We start from the raw sequence: 13,033 nt of genomic DNA on the forward strand, positions 1-13,033 counted from the left end.
ATTAAGACTACTGCCGCCGTCCATAAGGACTCGGGTGAGATGGTATCCGTCAATTATTGGGTCTAGTACCAAGGCAGCCGATCCTCCGTGCCGGGTACTGGTCAGGTGATCCCTGCGATCAAAAGTGATCGGGCAGGCCGACCAAGGGTTGAATTTGGGGGTGACGGGTTCTGTGGCGCATATGTCTCGGAGTGCGCATTTGCTCCTCCTCTTCGTTACGTGAATCATGTTCACTGTTTTGACCTCTGGTGGGAATTTTTTCTGTCCCCCAGTGTTTTGCTGGCGAGGCTCATCCTCGTCTTCGCTTGGTGTCTCCCTCCCCTTGTGTTCGGCATTTAGCTTGCCGGCCTGCTTGAAGACCCAGCATTCTCTGTTGGTGTGATTTGCAGATTTGTCGGAGGTGCCATGAATCTGACATAATCTGTCTAGAATCTTGTTTAGGCTGGACGGTCCATCTCTGCTGCCTTTGAATGGTTTTTCCGTTGACCAGGTCGAGAGCCCCTGAATCCGGCGTTTACCGCCGTGTTGTCTGGGCAGTCTTCATTGTTTCGACGCTTACTTTTATTGCGTCGTGGTTTTCCATTGCCATCCCTAACTTCGGATGTGCCTGGGTCGCTGGTGCTGCTACGGGCCAGCCAACTATCTTCGCCCGCGCAAAAGCGGGTCATAAGGCTTGTTAGGGCTGCCATTGTCCTCGGTTTTTCCTGGCCGAGGTGTCTGGCGAGCCATTCGTCCCGGACGCTGTGTTTGAAAGCCGCTAAGGCTTCGGCGTCCGGGAAGTCGACAATTTGATTCTTCTTAGTGAGGAATCTGTTCCAAAGCTTTCGGGCTGACTCTCCGGGCTGTTGAATTATATGACTTAAATCGTCTGCATCCGGAGGTCGGACATAGGTCCCTTGAAAATTATCCCTAAAAGCATCCTCAAGCTCCTCCCAACTTCCAATGGAGTTTTGCGGGGAGGCTCTTCAGCCAGTGTCGAGCTGGTCCCTTCAACTTGAGGGGCGAGTATTTGATGGCGTGGAGATCATCTCCGCGAGCCATGTGGATATGAAGGATAAAGTCCTCAATCTAGACCCAGGGTCTGTCTGTAACGCCCCAAGACCGACGCTCCAGACGCCTTCCATGTTTTTTCGTTGTTGCCATGTGTTTTATTTGCTTGTTGCATTCATCATGTCATCATGAGCATTGCATTCTCATGTTTTCATAAAACTTGCATCCGTTCGTAGTGCCGCTTCCCGTTTGTATCTGTTGACATTTCTCGGACCCCTTGCAACCTGGATGTTTGTTTTCTTTCTTGCTTAAGCCGGAGTCTCTCTGCTCACTTCTCAGACCACCCCTCGTGTGCGCGTCCGAATCTTTCTTGAACCTGAACCGCTCGGTCGTGACCGATGGGTCCGGATCATCCCCGAACATCCGTAAAGCATCGTCGGTTTCTTATTTGGACTCCCTAGCATATTTATTCTCGTCCATCGGATTTCGATCGGAAGATCCAAACTTCCCTCCTTTCCATATATATAGTCCACCCCTAGTCTAATTTGAGACCAAACCCTAAAACCTAGGAGATCTGTCCCATCCATCCCGTGTCCGCCGCCGTCACCAACTCACCATCTCCCTCGGGATCCTCCCAGATCCCATCTACCAACCACCGCAGCCTCCTCCCTCTACCTCGCGCGTCCGATCTAGAGGAGTGGAGTTCCTCCTCAGCTCGATCTCCCCTGTGACCAAGTCCATCGATCCCCCCTCCAACCTCCTGCCCGAGCACCCAACCAGCAGCTCCTTCTCGCCCCCGTACCCGCTGCAGCCGCTCCACGACGGCCACCCCAACAGCCCTGCCGCCGGCCGACCAAACCAGCAGGAAGCCCGCAGGAGCATCCATGGTCATCCCCGTCGCCGCTGCCTGCATCGCCTCCTGCCGAGCGCCTCCCTCACCTGTGGCCTCCTCCCAGACCCCGCGCCAAGTTCGTCTTCGAGCCACGCCGCCCTGGAGCTTCTCCGCTGTCCCGCCAAGTCCCTTTGCTTGATCCGCCAAGTTCCGCACCGCCGTCCAGTGCCTTGCCTGTGCGTCGGCGTCTTCTGCTTCGCCTCGCAAGCCTCTGCTCGACCTCGTCGACCCGCCGCTTCCCGCGCCTGCCGGCCCTGCCTCAAGTCCCGCCCCGCCGCGCCTCTACTTCGCGTGAGCCAAGACGAGACGACCGCTGCAGCTCGCTCGCCTGGCGTTGACCAGTCGCCTAGGCCACCAGCTCGCCCGCTTCGGCCTGCTTCCTCCATCGACCGGCCTCTAGCCCAGCTGCTACTCGCGAGCCCACCTCCACCGATCTGGCCAATGGCCCATGGTGAGAACCCCAGCCCCTCCAGATGCGGCCCGGATCATGTTTTTTTTCCCGTCTGCGATTTTGTCCATTATCCAGGAGTTTACAGTTTTGCAAAAAAACCCTCATGTTCATGCATTTAATATGTCACAAACCGTGCATCGGATTAAAATGTTTTATACATGTGAAATGCTTAGAATTTCATCTAGTTTCATAATATGCCACTTTCATCCATGTTTGAAATGTTTAAATTGTTGTTTGTTTAAATTTGCTCAAATGCCATGCTAAAATGATTTATTTCATAACTAATTAACCATAGCTCGGATTCAATAAACTTTATATGTAAATGGGGTAGAAAAATTCCTAGTTTAACATGTTGCACTTTATTTTCCTGTTTAACAACAATAAAATATGGTTTTAGGCAGAACAGTACCAAATCTAAAATATGGACATGAGGATTTTCCGGAATTGTTGTTTGTTATTTCCGGCCTCATTTAAACTTGCCTAGATAGGTAGTTTTCATATGCTTCACCTCTTGCCATGTTTAATAACATTTAATATTGTTGGGTACATAACCGAGAGAGAACTAAATATTTGATGTGGTGTTTCGTCAATATGCAAGTCGTTGCATATTGAGCTCCACTTAATTTGTAGTGTTGTTTGTTGCACTTTGCCATGCCATGCCTCTTTAAACCGGACATGCATCATACTTGATTGTGCACCATGCCATGCTTATGTGTTGGTTGTTTACTATGTTGTTTGTTTCTTTCCGGGTTGCTTCTCTCGTTAGCTTCGGTTTCGTTCCGGAGTTGTGAGGATTCGTTCGACTACGTCCGTTTGTCTTCTTCATGGACTCATTCTTCTTCCTTGCGGGATCTCAGGCAAGATGACCATACCCTCGAAATCACTTCTATCTTTGCTTGCTAGTTGTTCGCTCTATTGCTATGCCGCGCTACCGACCACTTGCTATATCATGCCTCCCATATTGCCATGTCAAGCCTCTAACCCACCTTTCCTAGCAAACCGTTGTTTGGCTATGTTACCGCTTTTGCTCAGCCCCTCTTATAGCGTTGCTAGTTGCAGGTGAAGATGAAGTTTGTTCCATGTTGGGACATGGATATTGTTGGGATATCACAATATCTCTTATTTTAATTCATGCACCTATATACTTGGTAAAGGGTGGAAGGCTCGGCCTTATGCCTGGTGTTTTTTTCCACTCTTGCCGCCCTAGTTTCCGTCATACCGGTGTTATGTTCCTTGATTTTGTGTTCCTTACGAGGTTGGGTGATTTATGGGACCCCCTTGACAGTTCGCTTTGAATAAAACTCCTCCAGCAAGGCCCAACCTTGGTTTTACCATTTGCCACCAGGGGCAACTCTGGGCTCGCCTATCGAAAGCTTGGACAATCCGGTGTGCCCTGAGAACGAGATATGTGCAGCTCCTATCGGGATTTGTCGGCACATTCGGGCAGCTTTGCTGGTCTTGTTTTACCATTGTCGAAATGTCTTGTAAACCAGGATTCCGAGACTGATCGGGTCTTCCCGGGAGAAGGAATATCCTTTGTTGACCGTGAGAGCTTATAATGGGCTAAGTTGGGACACCCCTGCAGGGTATAAACTTTCGAGAGCCGTGCCCGCGGTTATGTGGCAGATGGGAATTTGTTAATATCCGGTTGTAGAGAACTTGACACTTGACTTATTAAAATACATCAACCGTGTGTGTAGCCGTGATGGTCTCTTTTCGGCGGAGTCCGGGAAGTGAACACGGTTCTTGTGTTATGTTTGACGTAAGTAGGAGTTCAGGATCACTTCTTGATCATTACTAGTTGACGAACGTTCCGTTGCTTCTCTTCTCGCTCTTATTTGCGTATGTTAGCCACCATATATGCTTATTGCTTGCTGCAACTCCACCTCACTACCTTCTCCTACCCATAAGCTTAAATAGTCTTGATCTCGCGGGTGTGAGATTGCTGAGTCCTTGTGACTCACAGATACTTCCAAAACACTTGCAGGTGCCGACGATACCAGTCCAGATGACGCAACCGAGCTCAAGTGGGAGTTCGACGAGGACCTTGGTCGTTACTATGTTTCGTTTCCTGATGATCAGTAGTAGAGCCCAGTTGGGACGATCGGGGATCTAGCAATTGGGGTTGTCTTCTTTTATTTTGGTTCCGTAGTCGGACCTATGTGTGTACTCTGAATGATGTATGAATTTATTTATGTATTGTGTGAAGTGGCGATTCTAAGCCAACTCTTTATCCCATTCTTGTTCATTACATGGGATTGTGTGAGATGACCCTTCTTGCGACAAAACCACAATGCGGTTATGCCTCTAAGTCGTGCCTCGACACGTGGGAGATATAGCCGCATCGTGGGTGTTACACTGTCGTTCCGTCGTATGCCTCTATGTTCACGGGTTTGAATCCCTCCGGAAATTCGTGATCCAGCACCTCATCGGTGAAGCATAGGGGGTGCACGGCACCCCTATATTTGGGTGTGTCATGGCATTCTGACGGTTGTAATGTTCGGTTTTGCTTCTGTGCCGGAGCTCGCTTCCTAGATCCGTAGATGGACCTGGTCATACCGGATTTTTTGTGCAAGTCCTCACGTAGATCGTGTGCTGACTTATGTACGACGTCGTTAGCCGCCCTATCGCGGCCACGGGGTGGTCGATCCGGCTGATCGGCCATTTTATTTTTCGGCTGTATAGGCTCTAAAGCCTCATCATCGAATTCAGGCAGCAGCTTGCGCTTTGGATAGCTCTTTGTGTGGCGACTGCCGCCGTACTTTTCTGCAGTGTCGAGCACTTTGTTCCATCTAATGTTGAGTGTATTTTGCGCGGCCCTAAGCCTTTGCTTCTGCTTCTTCAGACTCCTCGCGGTGGCAATAAGCCTTCTATGGAGGTTCTCTTGCTCCAAGTGCCTTTCTGGGATGATGTGTGCATCGTCGTCCGGACTGTTCTCCTCTCCGGAGACATGTTGATTGGCTTTACCCTCGGCGTCGCCGTGATCGGATGGTGGCTCCGTACTATGTTCGCCGTCCGCTGGTTCATCCTGCTCTGTCGCTGGATCTATGTGGTCGTTGTTTCCTTTGGAGTCAACTGGGGTATTATTTTTCCCTGCGCTGTTGTCGCTGTTTTTGCCGAGGCGGGATTTGGAGCGGCGTCTACGTCGTCGCTTTGGTTGCTTCTCGAGGGAACTATCCTTCGCTGCATCCTTCCGTTCCTCGTCATTGTTTTCTTTGGGTGTATCCACCATATATATATCGTGTGATGAAGTGGCTGTCCAGCGCCCTGTGGGCGGTGGTTCCTGTTGCTCTCCTGCATCGTCGTCCATACCGTCGATTGTCTTCGGAGTCGAAATTGAGCATGTCGGTTAGGTCGTCGACAGTGGCTATTAAGTGGGTGGTGGGTGGGGAACGAATTTCTTCGTCGTCCGCTTCCCACTCAAGCCGGACATAGTTCGGCCAAGGGTCTCCTGATAAGGAGAGAGACCTTAATGAATCAAGCGCGTCGCCCAAGGGCGAGTGCTGGAAAATATCCGCGGAGGTGAACTCCATGATCGGTGCCCAATCAGATTCGATAGGCACGGACGCGGGCGGTGCGGAGCCCGTGGCCGGGGACGAATCCAAGTGTCTGGCAACACAAGTCTCGTAGGGGGTGAAATCAGTATTCGGCTCTATCGCCACTGAGTATGCGGCCTCCGTGGCGGGGTCCATCCACCCGTCCTCGGACGGCGCGCCCTGCTCCGGATTTAGGGCCGGAGTAGCCACAGGTGTGATCTCCCGAACACCGTCTGACGGCAGAGTTAGGTCATGCTCGTCGTGACCGTGCGGCGCACCTGACACATGCTCGAATCCGTAAAAGATCAAGTCTCCGCGGATGTCGGCAGTATAGTTTAAGTTTCCAAACCTGACCTGGCGGCCAGGGGCGTAGCTCTCGATCTGCTCTAGATGGCCAAGCGAGTTGGCCCGCAGTACGAAGCCGCCAAATACGAAGATCTGTCCGGGGAGAAAAACCTCACCCTAGATCGCATCATTGTTGATGATCGAAGGAGCCATCAAGCCTTATGGTGACGGCACAGTGGAACTCTCAATGAAAGCACCAATGTCGGTGTCAAAATCGGCGGATCTCGGGTAGGGGGTCCCGAACTGTGCGTCTAAGGCGGATGGTAACAGGAGGCAGGGGACACAATGTTTACCCAGGTTCGGGCCCTCTTGATGGAGGTAATACCCTACTTCCTCTTTGATTGATCTTGATGATATGAGTATTACAAGAGTTGATCTACCACGAGATCGTAGAGGCTAAACCCTAGAAACTAGCCTATGATTATGATTGTTCTTGTCCTACGGACTAAACCCTACGGTTTATATAGACACCGGAGGGGGCTAGGGTTACACAGAGTCGGTTACAAGGGAGGAGGTCTACATATCACCAAGCTTGCCTTCCACGCAAAGGAGAGTCCCACCCGGAGACGGGACGAAGTCTTCAATCTTGTATCTTCATAGTCCAGCAGTCCGGCCAAAGGATATAGTCCGGCTGTCCGAGGACCCCCTAATCCAGGACTCCCTCAACCGCGAAGAGCTCACGGTGAGTGCGGTGTCGGCCAGGCAGCGACGACCGCCACCTTGTCGGCATCCATAGCAACCCCGTCGGCCGAAATGACGTGGCCGAGGTAGGCGACTGAAGGCGTCCCGAACGAGCACTTCGAGCGCTTAAGATGAAGATGATGCGCCCGAAGCTCGTTGAAGACGATGGCGACGTGCTGGAGGTGCTCCGCCCACGAGGCGCTGTAGATAAGAATGTCATCAAAGAAAATGAGCACAAACCGACGTAAGTAGGGACGGAGGACGTCGTTCATCGGGGCCTGGAAGGTTGCTGACGCGTTAGCGAGGCCAAAGGGCATCACCAAGAACTTAAAGTGGCTGTGGTGAGTCCGGAACGCCGTCTTGGCGATGTCGTCCGGGTGCATGCGCACCTGGTGGTACCCCGACCGGAGATCGAGCTTGGTGAAGAAGCGCGCCCCATGGAGCTCGTCTAGGAGCTCATCGACCACCGGGGTAGGAAACTTATCCTTGAGTGTGAGCGCATTAAGGGCACGATAGTCGATGCAGAAGCTCCACGTGCCGTCCGACTTGCGGACGAGGAGGACCGGCGCGGTGAAGGGCGACGTGGAGATCCGAATGATGCCCGCGGCGAGCATGAGTGCACACTGCCGCTCCAACTCGTCCTTCTGCACCTGCGGATAGCGGTAAGGATGAACGGCCACCGGGGCAGAGCCCGGCAGGAGATGAATATGGTGATCATACACCCGGGCTGGCGGCAGGCCCTGTGGCTCGTTGAAGAGGTCGTTGTGCTGCTCCAGGAGGTCATCCAGTAGTGGGTGCCCGGCCTCAGAGGTGGCCGCAGCCAGCTGGAGTTGCGGCGTTGCCGGGGCGGCGCCCCCAATGTCGTCCCACCGGATGCGGTGGCCCAGTGGCCAGAAGGTCATCGTCAGAGCGTCGAAGTCCCAAAGGATGGGACCGAGGGTCCAAAGGAAGTCGACGCCAAGGATGAAGTCGAAGCAGCCCAAGTCGATGCCCGCACAGGTGATAGAGAAGTGTTCGGCGTCGATGGTGATGGGGACGTCCCGGGCGAGCCCATGACACCGGAGATGATCGCTGTTGGCCACCGTGACCCGAAGTTGCTCCCCGCCCGTCGGCTAAAGTGCTAAGCGCCGCATGGTAGCCTCAGGCAGGAAGTTATGGGTGGAGCCAGTGTCCACCAAAGCCACCAAGCGCTCGCCGTGGATCATCACCGGCAACAGCATGGTCCGCTCGTCGCGGATACCGCGAGCGCGTGGAGAGAGACCACGAGGGCCGTCGCCGGGGGGCCCGCGGGTGCGGTCTCAGCAGCCGCTGGGGGTGGCAGTGCGTCGGCCCCGTCGGGCGAGGCATCCTCCGCGATGTAGTCGACCGTCTCCAAGTAGAAGAGGCGCGGGCAGACATGGCTCGGCGTATAGGGCTCATCGCAGTTAAAGCACATGCCCTGGCGCCGCCGCTCCATCTGCTCCGCTGGAGAGAGACGACGGAAAGGCCGTGTCGTGGCTGGTGTAGTAGGTGATGGCGCGGCCTGGGGTGGTCGGCCCGGCGTAGGGGCCGGTTTGGCGGCCTGTCGGCCTCCACGAGCCGGGGCGGCCGGCTGCATGGCCTGGGCACGACACTCGAAGGCGCGGGCGTAATACATGGCCTGCTGGAGATCCCGAGGGCCGCGAAGCTCCACGTCCACGCGAATGTGATCCGGAAGGCCACCGACGAAGAGGTCAGCCCGCTGATGTGCCGTCACGCCCGACGCATGGCATGCCAGTGCCTGGAAGCGGTCGGCGAAGTCCTGCACCGTGGAAGTGAAGGGAAGGCGACCGAGCTCCGCCAGGCGGCTCCCGCGAACTGGAGCCCCAAAGCGAAGGAGGCAGAGCTCGCGGAAGCGCTCCCAAGGAGGCATGGTGCCCTCGTCCTGCTCGAGGGCGTAATACCAGGTCTGGGCTGCGCCGCGGAGGTGGTAAGAGGCGAGCCATGTACGCTCCGACGCGAGGGTCCGCTGCCCGCGAAAGAACTGGTCGCACTGGTTGAGCCAGTTAAGGGGATCCTCCGTGCCGTCATATGTGGCGAAGTCGAGTTTGGCGAACCGAGGCGGTGTCTGGGTCGGGGCGCCATGTCGAACTGGCTCGGAGGTGCGGAACAGCGAGACGGGTGGCGCCTGGTCGGAGTACTCCGGGTAGGAGCCGGCGGAACCGGATGGCCCGCCGAACTGCGGGAACGGAGTCGGCTGTTCGGGGCCGTGGTGTAGACTGGGGATGGCGACGACCCAGCCGCCCACGCTGGAAGTGGCGATGGGAAGGGCGGGAACCGGACCTGATTGATCGAGAGGCCGGTCGGCGAGGGTGCCCCCGAGCTGGGCAGGGGCGGCGCCGGTGGTGGCAGTGGCAGCGGTGGGGGCTGGACGCGGGCAGCGGCTGCCGGGGACGGCAACGGCTGCAGGTGCCAGAGGGGCGCCGTCGATGGTGGCGGTGGCAGATGCCACGGGGCCGCGGCGGCTGGTGGTGGCCCGCTGGGGTTCCCCGTCTGGAACGGCAACAGCGGGGGCCCGCCGCCTGCGGGTGCGCCCGGGAATGGCCACGGCGCTGGGTGGCCGTAGGTGGCGATCGGCGCAGCCGGCGGTGGCCCGTACGCTCCTGCCATGTACTAGTGGTACTGGTTCATGTGGAGACCTTGGACGGCCATCACGAGCTGCTGCAGCATGCTGGTCATCTGTTCCGGCGTGAAGACGGCGGCTGGTGGCGGCGCAGAGGTGACTGGGATCGGCGGCGTGGGGGAGCCCGCGGTGGTGGCCTGGTCCGACAGCATGGGGGCCCCGGCGGTGGTCATCGGGGTGGTGGCCATCGGAGCGGTGGTCATCGGGGCGGTGGTGCCGCCGGGCAGCGAAGGCGTGGATGGTGATGACGACATGATCGCAACCGAGTCTCTGGATACCAAATTGGTAGAACCAGGGGTCCTACCGGATCTGCTCCGGAGGTTGTAGGGAAAGGATGGAGTGGGGCGAGGTGATGAGCGGGCGCGCCGGCGGCTGGGCGCCGTCGCGTAGGAGGAGAATGGCGGCGGCGGCTAGGGTTGTAGGCGGCTAGGGTTCCGGCTCCTCTAGGAGCCGGGCAATAGTGATAATAATATTCTTATTGCTTGATCTCAAAAGTGTTTTACATCTAGTATTTATAACCTCAATACGAATAGCCTAAGATAACTTGGGGGCCAAGCCCCTAACTACTGCCTGGTGGGCCTCCTCGGGTTATAAGCTAAACCGGTCACAACATAGTATATGTTAGGAGATGCTAACAGAAAGTCAAGAAAACTAGAGCGAAAGCGAAGTAGTTACCAGAGTGCTCTTCCTGGAAGCAATCATGCTCCATCTCAGCAAAGAACAAAGTTGGTCTGCCATCTACACCTTTCACCACAAAGTTGGAATGCACATATCCTCCAAGCATTCCAGAAACAAGATTCCTTTCTTTCTCTTCCACAAACTCAAAATCAGTAATCTGAAATACAAATAACACGTGTAAGAAGAGTCTCATTCTAGAATAAGTCGAGCACTCACTAACATATACGGTGGCAAAGGGAAATGCAAGGAAACATAAATGTTTTGACTATGATATTTTGGGCATATGCCTGCATATTGTTTCGCTTGGCATATGTGTTGAGCGCTATAACCAAACTCTTGCGATTACGCTCTTGTTTGCGCTTCATCAGCTCCTCATGGGACGGTGACGCGGGCCTGAGGCTCATCTGGCGCTTGGCGCAAGCAAGCCAGAAATCCTGGAACTCCTGAAACTCCTTTGAAGAGGAATCATCCAATGTCTCCAGTCCGGCAAAGTCGTTACTGCAAGCATGACCAGATACAAATTAGGATGTAAACTCAATAGTTCTAATGACACATGTAGACGAGATTGCTTGAGTTAATATATTAGAGGACATGACGATTAAGAGTGTTCTCTAGATCCCCGCAAAAAAAAGGTGTTCTGTAGATAAAACCTTACATTACTACACCAAACTGGCTAGTTATATTATTGCACTAAAATATTAGTGTGAGTTTTAACCGCCCCCACGGCCCCACCATCAATCCCTTGAATGCACCTTCTCATATATATTATTGATTCTTTTATACCAGATCAAAACATGCACGATATCCCCAAAGGTTGCATCAAAGAGCTAGCATATATATGACCAAGTGTCTGCGTGACTGCGTACGTACATGGTAAATTCTCCATATATCGGCGACATGGCCACCGACGGGTCGACCGCTCCTGCATCAGATCAGATATAAAATCAACAGCACGAATTTGCGAGACCCCTGAACAAGATGTGCTACGCGCCTACGCCACGCCACACATGGAGATACAGTAAATCACAAGTACGGTGTTACCTGTACTGTAACTGCAGCGAGATAGGGAGAGGGCGGATGATGAAGGAAGGAGGAGATCGGCAGATCGCCGGCGATGAGTGAGATCAAACTGCCTTCGCCGCCGAGACCTAGATGGATTTGTCCTTTCGCTTTTTTTCTTCTTCTTTTTGCTTGTCGTATGTAAAGGGGGAGGAAGACTTGTTACTAGTACTACACACGTCGTAGTACCCAACTGGCGCGTCCGATTTTGCCAGCGCGACACGCATCCCAGGCCTTTTCGGAATCGGAAAAGGAAAAGGAGAACTGAACTGAACTGGGCCGATGGGCTCTCCTTACTACTCCTACTACAAGTCTTCTCGTTGCTCCAAAAAAAAAAAAACAAGTCTTCTTCTTCCTTTAGACAAGACCAAATTCCTCAACGAAAAAAAGAAGAGCAAAAGGACAAATCTCTCGGCAGCGGAGGCGGTTTGATCTCATCGCCGGCGATCTCGTTCCTTCACCACCCGCCCTCTCCCTATATCGCTCCAGTCACAGGTAACGGCGTCCTTCTGATTTATTGTATCTCTCTAGCTACAAGTAACGCCGTCCTTCTGATTCAACCCGGTGGGGATCCCCCTCCCCATCTCCATGTGTGGCGTGGCGTAGCACATCTTGCTCAGGGGTCTCCTGCTGTTAATTATATATCTGATCTGATGCAGGAGCGGTCGATCCATCGGTGGCCATGTCAGTCGTCGGCCAACACAACCTCTTGTGTTTATGGAGAAATTTGGATGTACGTACGTATGCAGACAGTACCTGTTCATCATGTATGCTCTTTGATGCAACCTTGGGATTATCGTGCATATTTTGATCTGGTAAAACAATCCATGATAGATGTTCAAAAAAAAAGAATCCATGATATGACAAGATGAATTCAAGAGCTTACCATATTTATATGTAGAAACTTCCTGGACATAAAGTGAATGCCAATAGATTCGTATTCATACGGTGATTGTTTGTCTTGACCAAACTAAATGGATTTTGATAACCAGCGAACATTTGCTGGGAGGGCATGGCAAATCAAACTTTTTCATGCCAATTTATGTTGTCCGAGGATAGCAAATTCTTTAACAAACATGGCAAATCTGCCCAGTTCACTTTGTTATGAATAGCAATGCGATGCATAGAAAGAAGATTCTTTGATCTGTCAGGACAATGCAAAATATTTCTAAGATGAATATCACGATGCGGGGTTTTGACAATTGAATGACCAATATGACATATCTCCATACCTTCTCCATTGGCGTTGTGAACTTGATCTTGACCCCGGTATTGTTCGGCCATGGTGACCTTCTCGAGCTCATGCGTGATGTGATTGGTAGCTCCGGAGTCAACGTACCAATTTGTGTCTACCCCATAGAAGGTGTCTGCGGCTGCTGCAACTTTTTTCTTTGGGAATTGTTCTCAACATAGCGCCAATCACAGTCCTTGGCGATATGGTTAGTCTTTTTGCAGATTTGACACTTATTTTCATATTCATCATACCCCTGAAAGACGTGCCCTCGATTGTTGTTGTAGAAGGGACATCGATTGTTGTTGTAGTTGTTGCCGCCTCCACCATTGACGGTGTCCTGGACTAGGGGTACTCACCACGTCGTCCCCCGATCAGGTGGATCGGGCCAAGGACCCCCATGGCGGTTCACTCATGGGCCAGTTCGGACAGCCCATACCGCATACAAGAAGGTTTCCACAAGACTTGGCGCACAAGACAAGGACTCCTCAAAACCCTAGGCCTGCGGTGCATATACAAACCGAGGCCA

General features: G+C 53.3%; 1 protein-coding gene across 1 annotated transcript in view; it reads right to left on the minus strand.

Moving 5' to 3' along the window:
- The window catches only part of LOC123100689 (uncharacterized), a 44,711-nt gene extending 33,278 nt beyond the window's left edge, over positions 1-11,433 (minus strand). Inside the window, exons 1-4 of the mRNA XM_044522575.1 lie at positions 11,256-11,433; positions 11,085-11,136; positions 10,502-10,712; positions 10,212-10,371 (exon numbers count right to left, since the gene is read on the minus strand). Coding sequence (XP_044378510.1) covers positions 10,212-10,371; positions 10,502-10,712; positions 11,085-11,113 — 400 coding nt within the window. The 5' untranslated portion in view covers positions 11,114-11,136; positions 11,256-11,433. The remainder of the gene's footprint in view (positions 1-10,211; positions 10,372-10,501; positions 10,713-11,084; positions 11,137-11,255) is intronic.
- Positions 11,434-13,033: the final 1,600 nt, after the last annotated feature.

The sequence above is a fragment of the Triticum aestivum genome, chromosome 4D (assembly GCF_018294505.1).
Source record: "Triticum aestivum cultivar Chinese Spring chromosome 4D, IWGSC CS RefSeq v2.1, whole genome shotgun sequence".
NCBI lineage: Eukaryota > Viridiplantae > Streptophyta > Magnoliopsida > Poales > Poaceae > Triticum > Triticum aestivum.